The sequence below is a fragment of the Oreochromis aureus genome, linkage group 1 (assembly GCF_013358895.1).
Source record: "Oreochromis aureus strain Israel breed Guangdong linkage group 1, ZZ_aureus, whole genome shotgun sequence".
Taxonomy (NCBI): domain Eukaryota; kingdom Metazoa; phylum Chordata; class Actinopteri; order Cichliformes; family Cichlidae; genus Oreochromis; species Oreochromis aureus.
In genome coordinates, this window is record NC_052942.1 from 23,468,304 (window position 1) to 23,490,332 (window position 22,029).

The window sequence follows — 22,029 nt, forward strand, 5'->3', positions numbered from 1 at the left end:
GGAGCAAGCGATAAGCTCCAGAAACTAATGGACCCTGTGGCGAGACTGGTTTACCAAACAAATATGCTGGCTATTACGCTTTAGTAACTCTCTGTTTCCCTGAAAGGCCCATTTATATTAACTATATAAACTTGGCATAGCTTTTATATGCTGAATTGTTATTACCATTGAGTAATACTACACTTGTGACTATCATAACAATCCATTTCAAACTTTCTCGAGTATGAGCGTGGTCTATATGTGCATGTAACAGGATGAATTAGTGTAGAAAAGCGTCAGCTGTTGGTGAGTGAGAACACTGGAAACTGAGTGCACCGGGAGTGTGAGGTGGGTGGGGTGGATGTGTTCCTCCTCCTTAACACGCATGGCTTTATGTAAATGCTTGAATTTATTTTTCAAAAGGACAGCCCTTTCCTTTACCCAATGAAAATGAACCGCTGCTGACACCTGGCTATAAACCCAGGAAGGAATCCAAAATCCCAATCAGAACTGTGCTGAAAAAACCCAGAGAGGCGCAGGCAGGCAAGACGAGCGCAGAGACGGCCGCGATGACTTCCAGTAAGATCGAGATCCCGGGAGAGGTGAAGAGCGACCCCGCTGCTCTCATGGCATCGCTCCAGCTGATGCCCTCACCGGTGCCCAACCCGGAGATCAAGTATACCAAGGTCTGTGTCTCTCCACAAACCGCCGCCGACCGAGCAGAGTTTACTTTACGCGTAACGATTTACAGCCTGTACGCGCAGATCTCAAACCTAAACTTGGAAATCTTTAGAAGTAAAGCGAGTTTGTGAGTCAGCAGCTGGAGCTTCAGTGTCAGAGCGTGTGGCTGAAAGCAGACTAGAGGTGATGAAAAATGATCCAGCAGAACTTTAGAGCTTTAAACCTGGCGCGCTGCAACTTTTAATTAGATTGTTTTTCCGCTCGCACGCGCTCAGAGATGGTCATTAAATCTTAAACAACCCGTGCGCGACACACTGAAGCGGTGACGAGCGTGTGGCTGATAAAACACGTTTGATTAATATTTTTAGATTGTTGTGTTCTCGTGATAGGCCCATCGCTTTGTGCGTTTTGAAACACAACTGGTTTCCTAACACAGTTCAGCTTTTTTGTTCTTAAAACAAAAATTAAACGTGGTTAATTGGCCTAGTTTTGCTTGTAGTTTGCGCCAGTTAAAAGCGCGCATGCTGCACAACAGCTATGATTTTAAGTAGACGCCAACAACGTATTAACAAAGGGCGTGTCATAGTTTGACCGTGTTTTAAGAAGTGCACCACATGCTAAACTTTTACAACACTGAGTCACGTGGCCAATTTTTTCCGCCGTTTTAATGTAGTTTTTATATTTATTCCATCTGGAATACATTATCCCTAATATCACAGGCCAACCACATTTCAGGTTACAGCGTGGGAAAACAATTTATAAAATATACTTTAAAGGGGTATAAAATAATGATACTGGGAGACTTACTCTGGTTTTTATTTAGTCTATTTTTGTTTTCCTTCGTATGTGTTCTCATGATATTCACTGAGTCAATTTACTGTTATTATTACAACCCAGGGTCATATTAGGCATCAGCTAAAAAGAAAAAAAAAACGCAACCAAAAATAGTTTCTACCTGATCTTTAAGCATTTTTCTACTAATGACATCAGTGATGGCAGCACACTCAGGTCAGGCAAATGTTTCCGTTTCTTTTCTCTAAGAACAACACGTTTAGTGAGGAAGTAGTTTAGAATTAAAATGTATTTAAAATATATTTTCTATTTTTCTTTCCTTTTTCTTTTTTTAAAAGGTGCTTTCTGGGGGGGGGTTATATGGCTCAGCAGTCAAAAGTGTGTGTGGGTGGGAAGAAGAAAGGAGCATGAGTCAAACAAAAATTTTGGAACTTGCATCTTGCATATATATATATATATATATATATATATATATATATATATATATATAGATAGATAGATAGATAGATAGATAGATAGATAGATAGATAGATAGATAGGTAGGTAGGTAGGTAGGTAGATAGATAGATAGATAGATAGATAGATAGATAGATAGATAGATAGATAGATAGGTAGGTAGGTAGGTAGGTAGGTAGGTAGATAGATAGATAGATAGATAGATAGATAGATAGATAGATAGATAGATAGATAGATAGATAGATAGATAGATAGATAGATGTAGTGAATTGCTTAGTCCTGCTTAAGTAAATAGATGTCTCTTTAAAAACACAAAACAAAAAAAGAAAACATTAATTAATCGGATGATGTCACTTTAAGCCTCCGGGCTTTGAAAGTGAGTCTTCACCCACCACAAGTGATGAGTCACATGAAAAACTGGCATGATATCAGTTGTTTTGATTTGGTTTGATATCTGGATTATCTTCATTCTTTCAGTTTTATTTTTTATTCATGCTCATGTTGCTGCACTTTTAGGTAAATTCACAGTATTAGTCGCTGAGGTTTGATCATCAGTCTGAGCAGCCTGAATGTGTCTTGCTGCACTTTGTCGCTACTAAAACGGTCCTTTAGCTGCAGAACAAGTGTTTTTATGATTGTAAGATTAAAGGGCATCTCGTGCAGAGGACAGGCTGATGATAGTGTGGTGGAAGTTCATTTGCTTTTATAATTGCTCTGCGTTAACACATACCTCAGTGTTTTAAGTGCAAAGGGCACACTGCTGCTGCCCTGTAAAGACAATAGTGTGTGTTGTCTTGCTAAAAGCTTTTCATTCCCTCTCAGTGCAGAATGTTAGTTAAAGGAGTGGAAACAACAGTGTACAGGAGGAAATTTAGGAAGCGACTTGGTGAATTAACCCCCAGGAATTTGGATCATCCAGTCCCTGATGGTTTGGTGGACATAGGGGGCAGAAGGGCCCTGATTTATGGGCACCCCTGGCGTGGACTCTCCTCACACCCTGTTCCTGCTCTCCTCCCTGCTGACTGCAAAGGAATCAGCCCACATTGTTCACTGATAGTCCTTTTTCCTCAGATATGATTTTTAAACACATTTTCTGCAACATAAAGGCATCTGAAACTTTTTCCAACTTAATGAGAATTCAAAAACTTTAATCAAACTTTGATCGCAGTGACTTTTCTTTGCTTTGCAATGCAAAGATCAGATGACTCCGGAAGCAGAGATATGGCTGATCCATTATCGTGCTTCAACAGATCTATAACAGGGGAGCATTTGATTAAAACAAAAGGGCTAGTTCAGCTGAGGTTTGCCCCTTGTCCTTTTCAAGTCACGAACCACTCACAGTGAAATTGTGTGATCGTATCAAGATATCTTCCTGCTTGGATGCAAATCATATTAAAGTGGCATTTTTAGTTTTTTAATACCTTCAGGAGACTTTGTAGTTTTAATAAATACTCTAAAACCTTGAAAAGAAAGCATACCCCCTCCCATCCTCTACCCCCACATTTCTATTATTAAAAGGATCCAACAGCTGGGTTACAAGACAGAAAGAGTTTAAAGCTTGATATTACCACAACGGAAGCCATAAATTTAGAGGACGTTGATGGCTATTTATTGACATTTTCCACTTGTGCCAGAAGTGGAGAGGAGAAAGACTGATAAATAATTAAGGAGAAAGTATCCCTGCTCTTTGTAGCAGGTGATACTTGTGGCTTTGTTGCGGTTTTTCACACTGTCGAGTGATAATGACTTGTTAAAACAGACACTCGGTGGGACAAATTTAACAAGAAAGGCCCAGCTTTGTTTCTTCTGCTGTGAATGAAGAGTCTATAAAATATTTTTACGTGTGGTGAGAAGAGAAGAAATTAGAGGTATTTTACAACATTTTTATTTAATTATTCTTAAACATTTGCACATGTCGTGTCTTTCTGATATTATAAAGACTTTATTAGAGATTAGAAACTACAAGAATGCCCCACAAATGTTAATATTAAGCTCCTGATAAAAATGCACATGTTTGTATTTGTGTTCATAGCACAAATAAAGTGAGAACGCATCTGAAGAACTGACAAGGACCAGATTCAGTGGCCTTGTTCACCGTCTGAGTTACAGATCTCTTAATCTAATCAAGTTATAAATTTTCTTTGTTGCTTTACTCGTGGTGGCATTAGTGCACTTTCACCATAGGAACCTGTGCAGAGCCCCTCTGATGAAGACCCATGAATTTGTAAAGCAGTCTATGCACAGACATCCACTCAGTGTGGTTGAATAAGAGACTCCATCAATCTGTCACTGATTGAGATAGTACAGATGGAGGCTTGGGGCTCCCCGATGCTAGGTGCTGTCCACCGGGGTGTAAATTATGACCCTGCCTCACTGTGTGGGTTAGTGGCCCTGCCTTGCCAGAGTCTGACCTGCAGTTCTGGGGTTTTTCACTTCAAAACCACCATCTTACCGCGATCAAGATCAAACAGAGGCAAAGTTAGTGGATACTGTGCAACTAAATGATTTATCACAACGAGCACAGCAAGATCCCCTCCCTCCTTTTTGTGCCTTTGCTTTCACAATCTCCTCGTTCGCACACACATGGCTGCGTACTCTCTAAAACACATCTCTTTGATTGTGACAGGGTAAGTGTGCACCGCCATTAATGTGTCCATTGGTGTGAAATGCCTACTTGTGCAGCGAGTGTAAATTATCATCTTAGCAGACACGTCAACATCATGTCCCCTGTCTCTTAATCACTTTTTAAGGAAGAGCAGTGACAGCGAGGTTACCCTGTTAACTTCCCATACCTTCAGTCTGCGGCCCTCCTGACAAGAAAACGTGTAAATCCTTACGGTGTCATTATGAAAAACACTTGGCTTCATAAATCTGTTGGAATGGGCTCTTTTTCGCCGGCGAGCACAACACGACACAGCAGAGACAGCTTTTCTAGATGTTTATTTGTCCGTGGAAAAAAAGCATGACATTTCTTTATAAATTACTTCCTCCTTGTCCAGTGATCCCATGAGTGAAACTATGTTAAAACGTTCTTTAAAACCTCCCTTGACCTGAAATATAAAGAGTGGTTAAGTACACAGGAAACCCATCAAACCTCAAATGGTAGAAAAAACACCATGAGTGAGAGGAGAGGTCAGTTTTATTGTTGATTCATGAAAATTAAGCTGCACGTGTTTTTTTCTTTGTTTTATTTTGCTCTGTCTTTCATTAGGACTGCAGATTAAGCTCTTCTAGGTTTTTGCAGTAAATAATATTCATATTGAGTCTGATAAAAATTGAGCGTTAGCGTTGGGATTCATTGCTGGCCGAATAAATCTGCCCAGAAACGTTGTCACACTGGCACCAGCATCAGTTCTGGGGATGTTATTAGAAAGGTGTGCGTTGTGTTAAGCTTGTTTCTTGCTTAACGTCGTTGTCAGGACGAACAGCCTTTATCAGTTGCCTGCTCAAATTGACGAGACAAAGGCGTTCGCCAGGCAGTGACAATGAGGCCGCCCTCGCCAAACCCGGGAGGGCAGGGTGGCATTGTCTCTGGGTGTGTGAATGAAAAACATGAAGGCTCCACGGTGTCAGACATGTGGAGAGGAGTAGGAGAAAAAAAGAAAAAAGAAAACACCAGCTGGTCTCCACTTTCACATGCTCTCCACTCACTTGTAACAGTAGTAATTATAAGACTTTTGAACGCCATCCAAAACCAGAAAGGAAATAGAGGTCCTGTGATAGGGGAGGATATGAAACTTCCTGCGCAGACGAGTGTTGCAGGTGCCCGTAGGATTCATCTGGCTGTGGAATCTTGGCGTGTTGTGTGTAAACACACACGTATGTAAACCTTCACACACACACGCACACACACACACACCCCTAAACCCCCCCCCGCCCCCTCCGTCCAACCGACGAGAACTGAGTAGCCTTACATATTCTTTCAGCATCTGAGCTGTGAGAAGAAGCAAAGAGCCAAACAGATGTTTTGTTGGCTGCAGGAAGTATTTTGGCATTTCATACTTCCCATTACAGTTCACTCCGAAAAAATGAATCGACACAAATACCGCACAAAGTTTTTATTAACGTAAAAAAAAAGAAGAAAAAGAAAGCCAGTAATGTTCACATTTTAAAATTTGTGTAACATGAACAAATCCTGATTTTAACTTTTATTTATTTGTTGTTATTTTTTTTGTAATTGCAGAAAATTGTTTATATCGTGCCTCATCTTTTTGTGATCCCCATCCTTCGCAGGCTCGTACCGGACGATGGGACCGGCGGTTTTTATAGAAAAGCAAGAGATTTGCTAAATGTTTGCAGCTGCCCTGTGACCCATGCAGAAAGCCCTGACCTATAGGCTTACTCATCCACATCAGGCCTCCTCGTTATTATTCAAGCAACACATATTGGACTCAGTTTTAATCCTCTCTCACATTCGTATAAAAAGCTGCAGAACTAGATCTTTAAAGAGTTTTTCATACCTCTAGTTTAAAATGAAATATAGAGTAAATAAAACCTGGGATTATTTGTATCCATATTAATTATTTTCTTTCATCTTGCGTGCACTTTCGGGATTTTAGGCCCTGAATGGCAGCGCAGACTTTCATAAACATGAACCTATCATGTGAAGTGATAGTAACGACCCCGCAGGGAATGGGAAAGAAAACACAATTAGTCATTTGAAAATGTGAACCCTTGCACTTGCTTTTTCATCCTTGCGTTCTTTGCCCCTCGTCCAAATGATCCTAAAAGCAATTTTAAGAAACCTTGAGAGTTGATTTACGACTCCGGCCTGTCATCTTAATCAAGTCTCTCAATGGAACGAGACAAAAGTCTAACACCAGTCCGAGCCCAGCGAGAGGGCTGAGCCAAACGGCGTCTGACAGTTGTCCTTTTCTGGCCGTGATTTAGGTGGGGCCTGCTCCACTGTTGTCGTGCTTCATCCGTTCTCCTTTAGCAGCATCTTGTGAGAGGGGTTACGCCATGCATAAAGCTACCCATGGTCTGCATTCTTGCTCGGACTGTTGAGGCTGTCAGGGGGCTCCTCTGATTTAGGGCGCCCCACTTCAGTGGCCCCTATAAATTTAAAAACTAATTCAGTGCTCTACAGGACTTTTTGTTTTTGTAGCTGGCCCTCTGCTCCTTATTGTTACTGACAATTTTATGAAGTGCTCTTAATGAGCAGCAGATTAAAGGTGGCCTCTGATGGTAGGCGCCTGAGAATACCAGGCTGGTAGAGGGAGAAGTTACTCAGGCCTGTGTGTGGGGGACGGTTTGGGGGTAAGTGGTGCAAAGGAATGATAGGAAAATGATCGTGTACTGTATTTTTTTACCTTGTGAAGTGGTACATGAAGATACTGAACACCTTAAACACGTGAATGCGAGGTAATCAGATGCAGAGTCCACATTATGAGCCAGTGAGCCGTGGGAATGATACGGAGGAGGGATTGAGGGAGGGAGGGGGGCAGAGTGATGTGTTTTTACTGTGACTCCAACGGTTTTCAGGCACTTCGGCATTTTATACCAGCCCGAAAGTAAACACAGCTAACACTTTACAGCCAATTAAATAGTACTTAAAGCCCGGCGTTTATGGAGGTAAACATGTTGGAGAGTTTAGGGAGGCTACAGCCAGTGGGATACTTGAACCCTGCTCTCAGGTTTGCTCTCAGTACATCAGAACTCCTCTAAAGTAGAAGGAGGGTAAGAGCGAATATATACACAGAGGGATTTGTGCCAGCAGATGTTCTCCTTGCACTCTATCTATCAGGCAGACTGACAGCCATTAAAAACAGTGTGAGTAAGTCGGCCTAATGAATCCAAACATGTCAGCGGGGAAGGAGGTTTTTGTCGCTGACCTAATATGCTGGAGGTACGTTTAAAATTACATATGTAAAAGGCGTCACATGTACTTCTGTGTCATAACTCTCAGTTTTGGGGTTGTGTAAACATTTATTTTTCTTTTTGCTCATAGATGTTGCATATGTCTCGTGTTGGAATCCAAGGATTGGCTGTTTAACGGAAGACTTGCTTTAACGCATCACAGAAACCAAGTGCAGCACGTGTTTTATGATCTCGTAAACGAGCAGCGATGTTGTGAAACGTGTGTCTGTGTGCTTGGGGGGTGGGGGGGCGGATTGTGTAGGTGGGTGGGGGTCGAGTGTGTGATTGGGATTTATCTGTACCCCCACATCCACCCACCCCCTTTGTCTGGATGGTGGAGCACTCCCTAGAGAGCAATGTTGAACAGACAGGAATCTGTGTCCAGATTTCCAGAGATTCTCCCTGGACGTGCTGCTGCGTGAGAGCTGTTTTTCTTTCGCAGTCCACAAGCACATAGCTGCAGCAAAATGGTGAAATGAACGCATTACTTAACATAATATAAATATTTTTCAATTAAAAAAAAGTAACCATTGTTGCACGCTCATGCTTAGCATGTTTGGAAACTGCCTTTCCAGGCTTTCAGTGCTACGTGTGAAAAAGATACATTCCAATAATAATTTTGCCTATTTAATTAATTTAAAATGCCCAAATTATCTTCTTTTTTTGCAGATCTTCATCAACAATGAATGGCAGGACTCTGTTAGTGGAAAGGTCTTCCCTGTCTACAACCCGGCTACTGGGGAGCAGATCTGTGAAGTCCAGGAAGCAGACAAGGTAAACGTTATACAATGTTTTATGGTGGAGGAAGTCAAAGTATTATATTACATAAATATAGTTAAACCAAGTAAATGGTTAAAGTCATTACTGTTGATGGATTCATTATGTAGAAGTTTTTAATGGTAAAACTAATTTTTAACCTGTTCATATTGGACTAACGTGCAGGTTTAAACAACAAAAGCAAACCTTTAGTGGATGTTAGATAATATACAAGATATTTAATGTTAAAAAAGAAAAAAAAAGACAGCAAAGAGAAAGACAGAACTACACTCACACACACACACACACACACACACACACACACACACACACACACACACAGGTGGGAGGGAAACCCAGGTGAACCTCGTGGGGTGGGGCAGATGATCCCAAAGGACAGAAACATGAGCAGAAAGTAAAACCTCAACGAGACCCTTGATGTTCAGCAGATACATTCACATGTTGTGCAAACACAGAAGAGAATCTGTTAAATGCAGCTAGAAATAATTAATTATTCTTAAAGTTATTCTTAATTAATTTCCTACCTATTTTTTTTCTTGGACTTTAAAAGAGTAGCTTTAAATTATTCATAGTTCAGTGTTATCTTTATTAATCTTATACTTGGCCTTGGTCCATTCCCTTAGTTCATCTGGTTAGCCCCTCCCACTTAAAGCCATTTTTCTTTTGATTGGCTGTCTCTCACAAACAGCGGGTTTGAACAGCTGCCAGCAGGTGGGCGTGGCCTCTGTACTCGCAGTGAGAGCTTTGAGATGAAAACATTAGGATACCCTCTCTCTCTCGTTCTCATCTCACAGAGCCAAGAGTAAAAAAAAAAAAAAACCTGGTGTAAACTGAGCATGCAGTGAGGTCTGGAGTTTCTGGCTCACAGGGATTACTTTTATACATGATGACCTAATTTTCTGAAACTTAAGCCATGTTTAAAGTGAGCATGTAACAGTATATATATATTTGAAAAGCATAATAGAGCTACCTTAAATACATGTAGTACAGTAAAAAGAAGAATGAATTTCTCTGTACTTAGGTTTCAGCGCTGGAGAGTCTAACAATGAAACTGGGTTTTTTTAACCCGTAATCTGGAAACATATCACTTCATTTGCATCACAAAGATAAAAAAAGTCACACTTTAGGGTTAAAGTTGAGACTTTCTGTGTATCTTAGTGAGTGCCCTATAAAAGGTTAACCATCGTTTTATTGGATAGGGCAGTGCAGAGAGTAGGAAAGTGGGGAGAGAGTGAAAACATGCAGGAAATGGTCTGTAGTGAACTCCAACTCTGGCCCCTGCAGTAAGGACGCTATCCTTTGGTACACGCGTTGCATGCTTAAACAGGTATAGCTATAGTGTTGGCCTGGAGTCTCGTCTTTAGTCCTCATACATGAGTGAAATAGCTGAATCTGAAATATTAAAGAAAAGCAAAAGCACAATATGAGACAAATCATCTTCAGCGTTCAGCATATACACTTCTATGTCAGATGTAGGCCTGCTAAAATGCAGAGACAGATAATGAAGTGACATGTTTTTTTTTTCCCTGTAGGCCGACGTTGATAAAGCCGTGCAGGCAGCTCGCCTGGCCTTTTCTTTGGGCTCTGTGTGGCGAAGGATGGATGCTTCAGAGAGGGGTCGACTGCTGTCCAAACTGGCTGATCTGGTGGAGAGGGACAGTGTCTACCTAGCAGTAAGTGGATAAATACTGGGAATGTTCTCTTATTTTTCCTCCCATGTTATTAAATGCATTTTATGCCTTTTCTAACGAAGGATCTACAGTTGCTTTTGTGCTTGATAGTACAACTAAATACAAATGTCCTAATGCGAGCATATTACTGTAACGGAGGGGCCGTATTTGTAGTTAAGTGTTATCTTAGTGTCACATTTCACCCGAGGGTGAGTGTAAAAGATGAAAACAGTATGGAAATATGTGAAGATCACAAGGTTATATCACATATTTGTCCCTCGTCTCTCTTCAGACTATTGAGTCACTGGACAGTGGAAAGCCTTTCCTGCCCACTCTGTTTGTGGACCTCCAAGGAACCATAAAGACACTGAGATACTTTGCTGGATATGCCGACAAGATCCATGGTACTTCCATTCCAATGGGTAAGAGCTGTTTGGACTAAGAGAGATGAAGCGGTACTAGCAGTTAAAGAAAGGATTAGTCAGATGGTATTAAACAAAGAGCCAGGTTTGTGTTTTTGTGTTTGTTCCTCTGACTTTTTGGTACCAAAAAACAAACAAAACACTGTCCTGAAATTACAAACTTAACATATATGATGAGTCAGGATTTAAAAACTGAAGCATGTGTGGAAGATCTTTATATCTACTTCTTTCTTCTAATGGCCAGCAGGGGGCGACTCCGCTGGTTGCAAAAAGAAGACTGAGTGTGTAGAAAAATCACTTTCTTTCTGATCTGCTCTTTGACCTCAGTAAACACTTTCCTTGATTAATAAACCGGTTTAAACGCTTAAAGATTGCAACATGATGTTTATTTTGTCATTTTTAGTTCCCATTTAGAGAAAAATCAATGATAATGAAGGATATGCCTTAGGGTGTGGCAACCTGTAGTTGATAAATCATTTCAATATAAACGCAACACGTCTCCGGTTTCTTAACCGCTCGCTCTTTGCATCAGCTTGAAGCTTCAAAACAGATTTCCTCAAACAGTTGTTGATGTTACACTGTGCACATTTTTTACACAGTCTGTCATTCAGATTTAATGTGTCAAACCTTTCAGACAATAGTTAGTTTTTCAGTACTTAAACTACTCTCTTCTTCTGTGCCTCCGTAGTTCAGTGGTTAAAACATTTTCTTGGCAAGTGAAAAGTTGTTTGTTTGATTCCAGATGGAGATATAAATCTTCTTTGGATTTACACCAGAAAGGGTATCTGGAGTAAAACTAACCAAAATCAAACATACAGCTTTACCTGCTGTAATGAGCCCTTTTTTGTGAGACGTGAGCAGCTGAAAGTAGCTTTAAATTCTCCACTAACTCTGCTGAGAGCTTTAGCAGGCACGGTTTTATTCTGAGACCCTTTTGGTATCAGTAAAAGGTTTTAATTGTTATTGTGCATTTCTGGGGTGTCAGGAAAATGAAATAAAATTTAAAAAATAGTTCCCTGACCTGGAAAAGCAATATGATCGCTCTCTGAAGTCAGCAGAAGAACTTAGAAAGTGAAGGAAAAGTCTTAAAAAAAGTCTGTTGATCATAAGCAACTTTACTTTTATTATTGTTACATGTGCTAATTGAATTTGGGACATAATATTAGTGACTGCGTTCCACATAAAGTGACCTAGATTAGTAAGTTATTATATAATTTACAACCAGTGCCTGATAACAAATGCAGCAAATCGGTGTTTATTATATAATTGGCTATAAACATGATTTTGAAACAGTCAGAACAATAAAATAAATAAGTCTTTGTAGCCTCTCTAATCTTTTCCTACGCTGACTCAAAAGCATGTGGACAGTCAGGAGAACTATGTTATAATATAGGAAACCTGTCAGAGGAGCATGAGAATGCACAATTAATACAGGCATTTCAGTTGTGCAACATTAATTAATATAATAGTAAAATATAATTTTGAAGTTAATATAACAGTTTTTGCTTTTAAGCTACTTTAGAGACCTTTGACTGGGATCATTGCGTAAATTCTTACAATATTTTACTACAAGGCATTTTGAAAGTACAGGAAATTTAAATCTTTTTTTGAGGGGGGGGCATCTCTGTTTGACATCACCATTTATTTCATTTTTTTGTAAAACAAAACACTATTTTATATAATCTTTTTGTTTCATTGTGTTCAGAGTTTTGCAGAAAGCTAAGCTTACATTCATCGGGTGAAGGTAACAAATTGGTAATCAATCTAAACACAGTAGAGCCAGCTGCCAGTGTTGCCCCTCTAAAGCAGCTGAATTTGAGGGTGGAAGAGAAGAAAGTTGGCTGTGTGTTTTAAAAGGAAGAAAAAAAGAATAAGAGAGAGACTGAGAGGACATGGAAAACATCCTGATACCGCTGTATTGTCCCTCTCAAAGCTTCTCTTGTACGCTGCTGCCAAACCAACCACGGCGAGCGTTTTCCCAGGGCTTTGGTCTAAGCTTTATTCCTCTTGTAGGCTTTCAGAGTAAATAAATAAGGGTATTCCTGTAGCCTGTATGATGTAAGTAATCATGTTTGTTCACCTGTTAGAATGAGGCGCAACACAGCTACCATGAGCAGCTCCTCGGCAGCTATTTGTCTTGCCTGTTATGCTGATACTGTGGTGTTAAATTTATATCAGAGACGGCGTGAAATGAATGGGGAGCGTCATGATGTGCAGCACCTTTGGCAGTACAGTTTGGTATCATTTACACTGCCTGTGCCAAATTGAAATATAATTCATGTGCAGGCGTCATTCTTTCGAACAAGCCTTCAGATACTTGAGTTCCTCCAGAAAATGTCATGCCTACTGGGTTTATAGATTCATTCCACAAACAATAGCAGTTTTGCAAGATCCACACTGGAATACACGGACAAAAAAAAGAAAAAGTTGAAATATGGGAATCTTACTGCAGTTTTGTATCTGTTGTCAACGTGATTGTTTGGCTTGTCATCCCCCCACTGATCCTTCCAGTCCAAGTGCAACATTAAGCAATCATCAGCTGACCACTGTGGTAACAAATTCATACACACATTTCTCAATATGAATTGTTTTTCTGAAGAATGAACAAGCATGGCACACCCTCAGCAAGTACCTCCTTTTTACTCAAGTAATGCAAGAGGAATGAGCAAACCTTTCCAGCATAACACCCATCTCTATGACCTAAAACAGTTACACACATGCCTGTGCTGCTGGAGGAAACGTAATCTCTCACCAGGGTAAAGCAACCAGGAATGCTGCATGTGGATTCATTTGCAAATTAACATGTTGAGTCAACAACACCAGGGGAGTCAGGTGGTGACGTTTTTCATGTGTTTAGAGGGATTTTTTAGTATTTCCTATTAAGTGCTTTTTTGTTAAAGTGTTAAAGCTAGCAATAAATAACCCAGATCTCTCTTTGCTCATGTGTGTTCCTCTACAGATGGAGAGTATCTGACATTTACCAGATATGAGCCCATTGGAGTTTGTGGACAAATTGTCCCTGTGAGTATAACTTTTCTGAAAAGTGACATGCAAACATGACAGGGAAATGTGAAGAAAAAATAAAAAAGATGGAGTTAGCTGCGTTTAAAAGTACTGAATTACATTCAGAATTTTCCAGTAATTCCCTGTCAGCCACAGTTTTTAAATCTTACCGGTAATCCCCCGCAACCACTCCAAACCCCACCCCCCCAGTGTGCCAGTGACTTTGAGGAAAAGGGAACAAGAAGTGAGAAGCAGAAGAATGAGCTAAGGGATTTAACAGAGTGTGTTTGAGGAAAGAAGAATGATGAGAAAGGAGGAAAAGATCAAGGAGAAAGAGACACTGTTGATTGTGCAAGAGTGCAGAAAGCGTGTGGTTCTGTGTTGAGCCCCATGGGCTCCTGTGCAAAGCAGAAATAACACAGGCCTGTGTGTTGAACAGTGATACGGGTCTATTGCACATGTGTTGCAATTTCCCGACTTTCTCAGAATACTGTGGGAAGAGAAAATACTGTACAAGTGCCGAGAACATTTTCTCACTTGACTATGTTTAGACAGAGTGAAAATGAGAGTGAGTGACTTAAGAGCGATGAGTTATTGAACTTGACTTGTGACCACCCAGTGTGTCAGATGCATGATGTCTTTTTCCGGTGTTTGTGTGTGTGTGTGTGTGTGTGTGTGTGTCTGTGTGCGCGCGTGTGTTGTACACAGTGGAACTTCCCTCTGATGATGACAGCATGGAAGCTGGGCCCAGCGCTCGCGTGTGGAAACACTGTCGTCCTGAAACCTGCTGAGGAGACGCCGCTCACCTGCCTCTACATGGCAGCTCTAATCAAGGAGGTAAATGACAGAGTCGCTATGACGACGGCAAACATTTCGCGTGTGCAGTTTCAAGCATGAGAGCTGAACTAACTGAAACAGAATCGCTTATAGGTTTTATTTTGCCAAGGACACAGTGTTCACTTTGACTTTGGCCAACACTTTATTTAGACAGTTCAATGTTAATGTAACCAAAAGACGATAAAAAACAGATGTTTAACAAAGTGTCACATCGATTTGGTGCATCATCTCAGAGTCAGTGAAGTAGGACTTGGCCTTTAGGTTATCTCCAGCCAATATAGAGCCAAAATGAAAGGGTTAGGTTGCCCCAATTATGCAAATGAACTTTTTAATGGTCTAAAACATACAGATTTTAGTCTACTAATACAACAATAAAATTTGTTTAGGATCATAAAAATGAAACATTTCAACTCTTTTTTTAATTTGTATATGAAAAAAGCTCAAAGTTAACATCTGTCTGGTGGGAAATGCTGCAGAAACAATAATAATGAGATTAATACTGTGAATAGCTTTTTTTGCTGAGCTTTCGTGCTGCGTTTAAAAACCTTCACGTTGGTCTCTGTCACATAATTAAGTGTCAGAAATACAAAATAATTATCTGATGCAGAACTAAACACATGTCTAGTGTCTGTAGTTTACTACCTCTGGTAGTTTAGTCAAAATAAAATCCAATGTTAATATTAATACAGTTAATTCAACTCAATTCATTATTCACTGTATATACAAAAGTACTGGGTCACACCTATTAATCTTTGAATTCGAGTGTTTTCATCTACTGCCTTCACACACATTTGTAAAAGACTGGGTCGTTCTAAAGAACTCACTAAATTTGAACGTTTTGCTGTAATAGGATGCTAACTTTGCAACAAGTCAGTTTGTGAAACTTCTACCCTCCTTGATGTTACACGATCAACTGAAAGGGGAATTATTGCAAAGCGGGAGGCTTTACTAAGAACAGCAACTTAGCCATGAAATCAAAGACCAAATAAAGTTATAGAGCTGCAGCACCAAGTGCTAAGGGAAAATAGTCCCTGAATGTCAAACTACAAACAGCAAAACCTCCTGTTGCTTTAACATCAGCACAAAAACTTTGTGCCAGGAGCTTTGTGGCGTGGATTTCCATGGCTAAGCAGCTCCTGTATTTGTAATGTGTAGGTGTCAGAAATTTAAACTGCTTGTGTTAAAAACTCCTATATATATAAAACACATTAGAAACAGTACTGCAGCTAACCGTTTTTTAATAATATTTAGATAATGTTTGTTCCATCGTGTCATCAGTACTCGAGCAGCATTAACAATGTGTCTCACATTCTTCAGCAAGTATGGATGTGGTATATATACATACAGTATATGAAGTATATACAGTACTGCTGTCTCATGGTGATTAGGTTATGTACTTAGCAGAAATGGCTACTGAAGCATTTCACAGTGGTTAGCAAGCTAGCTGTGGCATTTTATAGACATTTTCAGCTTAACATGTAACCACTCATACTAAATTCTTCCATGGGGCAAATTATTAACAATATTTAAACATTAATACATAGACAAGAAAAAACACACATAATGTCAAGGTCTGCTAAAAATCAGCTGCTGTTAGGTTGCTAATTAGCATTAGCATTCCCTCCGACAGACTTAAAACATGTACGCCCTAACCTTCTGCTAAGATGGCAACCTTTGAGAATAATACAGTCAGTATTTTAGCTGTAATAAGTACAGCATCATCATACCACATTGAATAATCCCACTGTAACGATAGCATGATGAGTGATGAGAGCCTAATGATGCACACACTAGCTAAAATGCTAAATGATTAATAAGGAAAGTTATTTTACGTTTTTATTTCTAAATTTGATATGAGTTTATTTTGAATTCAGAGAGATCACCAGAACAAATGTTATATAATCACATAGTTTCATTTGTTAAGTTTGGATGTGACAGTCAACATAAAAGTGCTTTAGAAAAATTCACTCAGGGATGCTCTGGTGTCAACTTTCTTTTTTCTTTATTCAGTTTTTCCTGGCAATAGTGCCGAAAACTCCACAAAATAATAAAATAAAATCTGAACATCTTAAACACGCTGATATAAATCTCGAGTAAATTCTAAACCAGAGCTCTTTGTAGTGAGTGCAGCTGTGTACAATAAGGATAAACACATGAGTAAGTTAAACAACACAGCCTGACATGGCAATGTATTGAAGCCAAATAATGGACAAATTTAAGTGTCTACATCCTCTCTGTTTTCCCCCTGTCCTCTCCGGCCTCGCCTCTTCTTGGAGACTATCTGTCTGTTGCCTTTTTGATGTTCTCCCTGCTCTCTGCTTGTAGGGAGGTTGGGTTGGGTCCGGATTCCCCCACACTGCCTGTGGTTTTGCTTGGCTCTGCTGTCATCTCCGCTAAAGCTTGTTTCCTCTCATATTGTTTTGACAGGCCGGCTTTCCACCGGGAGTCATCAATATTTTGCCAGGATTCGGGCCAACAGCAGGAGCTGCAATTGCTTCACACATGGGCATAGACAAAGTGGCTTTCACAGGATCAACCGAGGTACTTTTCTCTCTAGCGGAGTGGCTCAGATCAGCATCTGCCCACTGCTAGCTTTTGTCACTGAACACAGTTGACACAGTGACCAACATGTGCAGAGCATAAGAGCAGGCTGGGTAATTAGGGGATGTTGTGTGCCTGTATTGAAGTTTAAATGACAAACAAATGGGGTCTTACATAAGCCGCGCACCCTGTCATTACTCCTCATGACAGGGCTCTGATTTTATCGCACACACATGCACATATTTGCGCTGTCGAGAGTATACAAACAGGTCTCTCTGAAAACACTGCCTCTCGTCTGTTTTCCCTCAGCTGTCTTTGAGGTATTAATGCACCTCCACACTGCTTTTCATTTAACTCACCATCAGAATATACCCTTACAGCTCTTGAGAACAGGGAAGCAGTTAATGGGAAGACAAAGGACATACCATGTTAGGTGTTGAGCGCTGTGGTCTGAACAGATTCCTGGAGTCAGAGAGAACAGCCAGAGTGACGGCAGATCCCTTTCTACAGATCATTTATAAACATCTGTCATTTCCACGTTGACTAACCCCTGTGTTAAAACCATTTACAGTAGTCCCGATGTTGCAGTGATATTTTTATGTGACCATCCTGTAATTTACACCTATCTTTAGCAAGAAACACGGCCTTATGTAATATTTGTTTTGACTCCTGCGTTGTGTTGTAGGCGCCATGTGTACAGTATGTGTAATTGGAGCAGTCCCTGATAAGCCCATACAGGTACAGATGTCACAGATAAAAGCAATGAAAGCAAAACTCACTGGAACAATGAGACATACACTCGCTGGACCTTTTTTGCCTTCAGAGGTGCCTTAATCCGTCATGGCATAGGTTCTACAAGGTGTTGGTAACATTCCTCTGGGATTTGGGGATTTGTTGATGTGATGATAGCATCACACAGTTGCTGCAGATTTGTCGGCTTCACGTCCATGATGCGAATCTCCCGTTCCACTACATCCCAAAGGTGCTGTACTGGATTGAGATCTGCTGATGGGGAAGGGTGTTTGAGTACAGTGAACTCATTGTCATGTTCAAGAAGTCAGTTTGAAATGATTTGACATGGCATTTTATCATGTGACGATATGTACACTGTAGTCCCAGAGGGATCAGCAACAACACTAAGGTGGGCTGTGGTGTTTAAACAGTGCTTAGCTGGTACTAAGGAGCTCTAAGCGTGCCAAGAAAATATCCCCCACACCACCAGCAGCAGCGTGAACAATACAAGCATGGATGGATCCATGCTTTCACGTTGTTTGCACCAAATTCAGGGCCTACTTTGCTAGTCTAGCAGCAGAAATTAAGAATCATCAGACCAGGGAAAAATTTTCCATTCTTCTATTGTGAGGCCATGCAAATTGTAGCCTTCCTGTTTTTAACTGCTCTTAGCCAACAGGAGTGCCACCCGGTGTGGCGCTTCAAGGTTTTACGTGCTGTGCACTTTAGCGATGCTCTTCTGCGCTGGCAGTCTGGCCATTCCCCTCTGAACTTATTTTCACCCAGAGAACTCCCACTCACTGGATATCTTCTCTTTTTCAGATTATTCTCTGTAAAATAGATGGTTGTGTGGGAAAATCCCAGTAGATCAGCAGTTTCTGAAATAGTCACACCAGCCTAGCACCAACAACCATACGACATTCAAAGCCACTTAAATCACATTTCTTCCCCATTCTGATGCTCAGTATGAGCAAGGAGCAGTTGAACCAGTGTACCTAATTAAGTGACATATGAGTAGACATATTCCTGTAAAATGTAAAAGTGAATGTCACAGGGAGAGAGCATTTCAAAGATCCTGGATGTCGATTTTAAGTGACGCTAATGGACTCGAGGAACAGCTGTGTGAGTTTCAGCACTGAAATTTCCCCAAAACAGTTTTAAATGACTTTGGTGATAAGCTGGGTTTTTTCTTTTTATGAAACAATGGTGGATTTTTTTAAATATCTGGATAACTTGCAGAATTTGTTCCACACATTTATGTCTCAGTTTAAAAATCAACATTAGCATCTGGGCAGGAGAACAATTCAGCTTCAGATATATTAAGAACTGATGGCTAAAGTTATACCTGCTAAGGTTTAGGGTTATGCAGTATGTTGTGGGGTTCATTGTTATTATTATTATTATTATTATTATTATTATTATTATTATTATTATTATTATTATCATTGTTATTATTATTATGTTGTGTGATTTATGTCTGTCCTCTTGAAAATTCCAGTAAATTTATTGTCTACGTGATATGGAAACAGTTGGTGTTCATAACAATGTTTCTAACTTTCAGAAAGTCATGACAGTGACCAGACTGAAGTAATTGCAGGTAGTGGTTGCTGTCCAATCGATTAGTACTGAAAAGTCTCATGAATGACATTATTCATTTAGTAGCCTTTGTAATCTTTACCTCTGTTCATTTATAGGCTGCAAAGTGGAGGCATCACTCCCTCAGGACCTTTAGTTTCTTCCATTTTAAAACCAAAATATTCCCAAAATAGTGAATTTTTAATCTTTTCACAAACAAATGCTTGCATTTGCTGAAAATGGCATTTAGGGTGTCAGGAGTCTTTTGCCCTGCTCCCTGCACTCGCTGCACAGACAACCCTTAACAAATATATCATCAGCTGCTTGTCGTAGGACTGACGGCAGGCCGTTGGAAAATATTTACATATTGCCCAACCCAACTAAGCATCTTAATATCATATTGTGTGTTTGTGTGTGTGTGTGTCCATGCTGACATAAGCATTAAGCTCAAACCACAGCTGTAGACCATATTGTTTCTAAAAATGGCCACAGCATTGCAGATTTTGTCTGTGTGGAGCCAGGACCTTGGGCTAGCCCATGCTGGTATTAGTTACATTAACTACAATGTGTTAAAGATAAGCATTACCAAAATGATGCATGACTGCATCATATCAAAGTCTCCTTAAATACAAACAGAGTAGTAGAAGTGTGCGTCTGGAGAAAAAAAAGTTTACTCTTTAAATAGAAACTCTGAAACAGCTGTCAGCCAGCTGTAAATCAACGCCTCCTGGCGGGCGTTAAAGCCTTCCGTTAGCTACCAGTCTTAGCAACAGAGCAGTAATTTATAAAATGACCAATGGCACACACATTAGATTATACAGCTGAAATCATCAAAAACTAATGTGATCTAGTTTTTGCAGGGAAAAACTGATCCATTTTGAAGCAGGAGACACGTTTATTTTGGAGCCAGCATCTAGCAGCTTTCAGCCACACTTTGCATTAGCTAAATTTTGGAGACTAGACCACACTGATATTAGAAACGATCAGACACCCATGAGTAGTTCTTGATCAGAGACTGTATAAAGCATGGATGTGCCCACATTCAGAAATTGGTTTGTGGACTCTGTTAGCATTTTGGCTGTTGCCATGTTGGATTTTGGGAGGAAGAAGTTACTTCATATGAATAAACAAGTGGCGTGCTAATTTATCACCTATCCATGGACTCAAGTACAAAACACAGAAGCACATATCAGCAAAGCATGTTAACGCAATTTACTAGCGTAGTGTTCATACTGTATTGGTTAACACATGTCAAAAGATCGGGGGACACAAATCCCTAGGAGGGTTGTGTCGGGAAGGGCATCTGGCATAAAAATCTGGCAAATCAAACTTATTGATTTATCCCCTGTGGCGGTGTCTTGTGAATAAGCAACCCAAGTAGTAAACTAAGAAAACACTAGAACTTCACTCACCAAAGCACATAACTTCCGAGATGATTTGTCCCACACATCAAGCCCTAGTGTTAGTCAGATAATCAATTAAAAATTCAGCTACAGTAATCACGGCCCAGTCTAATGACTGGAAATAACAAAAGTGAGGCCTTGTACATGCTAGTCAGCTCCAGGTAAATGTGTTGGGAAAGCTTTTTGTTAATTAATAAGACCACACCCCTAACTCAGTTATGCAGGTAGATCAGTTATTAAAAGAATAAATCATTCTACTTATAGTTGATCTGAATGACTATCTGTAAAGCACAGGGACATTTTTATGTCAAGCTAAATGTGCTTTGTAATGCTGTAAAAGATGGCCATTTTATCATGGAAGTCTAATGAGACTCACTCCCCTTTGAAGCCAGCCTCAAGTGGCCACTAGAGGAACTGCAGTTTTTTTTTTTTTGTTTGTTTTTTTAGCATTGTCTTAATTCATTCCAAGGCTTCTGATTGGCTGATCACAGTAACTATGTGTCCTTCCCTGAGTCGTACATGTATCGTCACATGATTTGACCTTTTCTAGCCAAATGCAAATAATTCCTAAAATAAAAGCTCAGAACAGAAATGCGCTATTGTGGACACAGCCTCCTTTGTGTTCTTAGCTTACTTATTTGTGTGTGTAGGATGTCTGTTCAATGTCTACAGTGTCTTCAATCTTTCAGACATTTTCTGTAAACATTCAAATTCAAGCACAAACTAAAATATAACAAAATATGTTCTGTACTCTTCAACCTCAGTAGGATCACCAAACTTTGTTAGAATAAACCACGGTAAAAACTGTTAGCAGCTGCTATCATTCTATATTAGTTACTGTATAATTTCAAATATTGATCTAGTTGTGATTAAACCATAATCATGTATTTATCTATTTACAAATTATCTATCCTGTGGCATCTTGTTTAATTTGTATTATAAACATCTTTGTTTGCCATCTCATCCCTGTTGAACATTTCCTTTATAAGTCCAGGTTGGGGGGGTTTCTTGTTTGTTTTTTGGTTCTTTTTTACTAGTTTTCCTGTTATTTCGTGTGAGCTGGAGTCAATTACTGAGAAAAGAGCCAGCACTGTCAGAGACTGCTGATGCCCAGACAGTGAGTCACTGCACTGTAGTAGCAATGGTGGGATCCTAGCAAGCACATCATCTCCTCAGACAGGACTGAAGGTGCTGGAGTAGCTACAGGTGGATTTTAGGAGCTCAGCTCATCTCTCACTGACTCACATGTGGCGGAGGAGTCTAGCAGCCCAGCGTGTTTCCTTTACCCTTGAATAAACACAT

At 40.1% G+C, this 22,029-nt stretch overlaps 1 protein-coding gene across 1 annotated transcript in view; it reads left to right on the top strand.

Annotated features, from left to right (window-relative positions):
• Nucleotides 1-436: 436 nt before the first annotated feature.
• aldh1a2 (aldehyde dehydrogenase 1 family, member A2) overlaps nucleotides 437-22,029 on the top strand; it is a 28,782-nt gene continuing 7,189 nt past the window's right edge. The window contains exons 1-7 of the mRNA XM_031758016.2: nucleotides 437-665; nucleotides 8,437-8,541; nucleotides 10,077-10,217; nucleotides 10,507-10,636; nucleotides 13,596-13,657; nucleotides 14,348-14,476; nucleotides 16,904-17,017. Of these exons, the coding sequence (XP_031613876.1) occupies nucleotides 549-665; nucleotides 8,437-8,541; nucleotides 10,077-10,217; nucleotides 10,507-10,636; nucleotides 13,596-13,657; nucleotides 14,348-14,476; nucleotides 16,904-17,017 (798 nt within the window). The 5' untranslated portion in view covers nucleotides 437-548. The remainder of the gene's footprint in view (nucleotides 666-8,436; nucleotides 8,542-10,076; nucleotides 10,218-10,506; nucleotides 10,637-13,595; nucleotides 13,658-14,347; nucleotides 14,477-16,903; nucleotides 17,018-22,029) is intronic.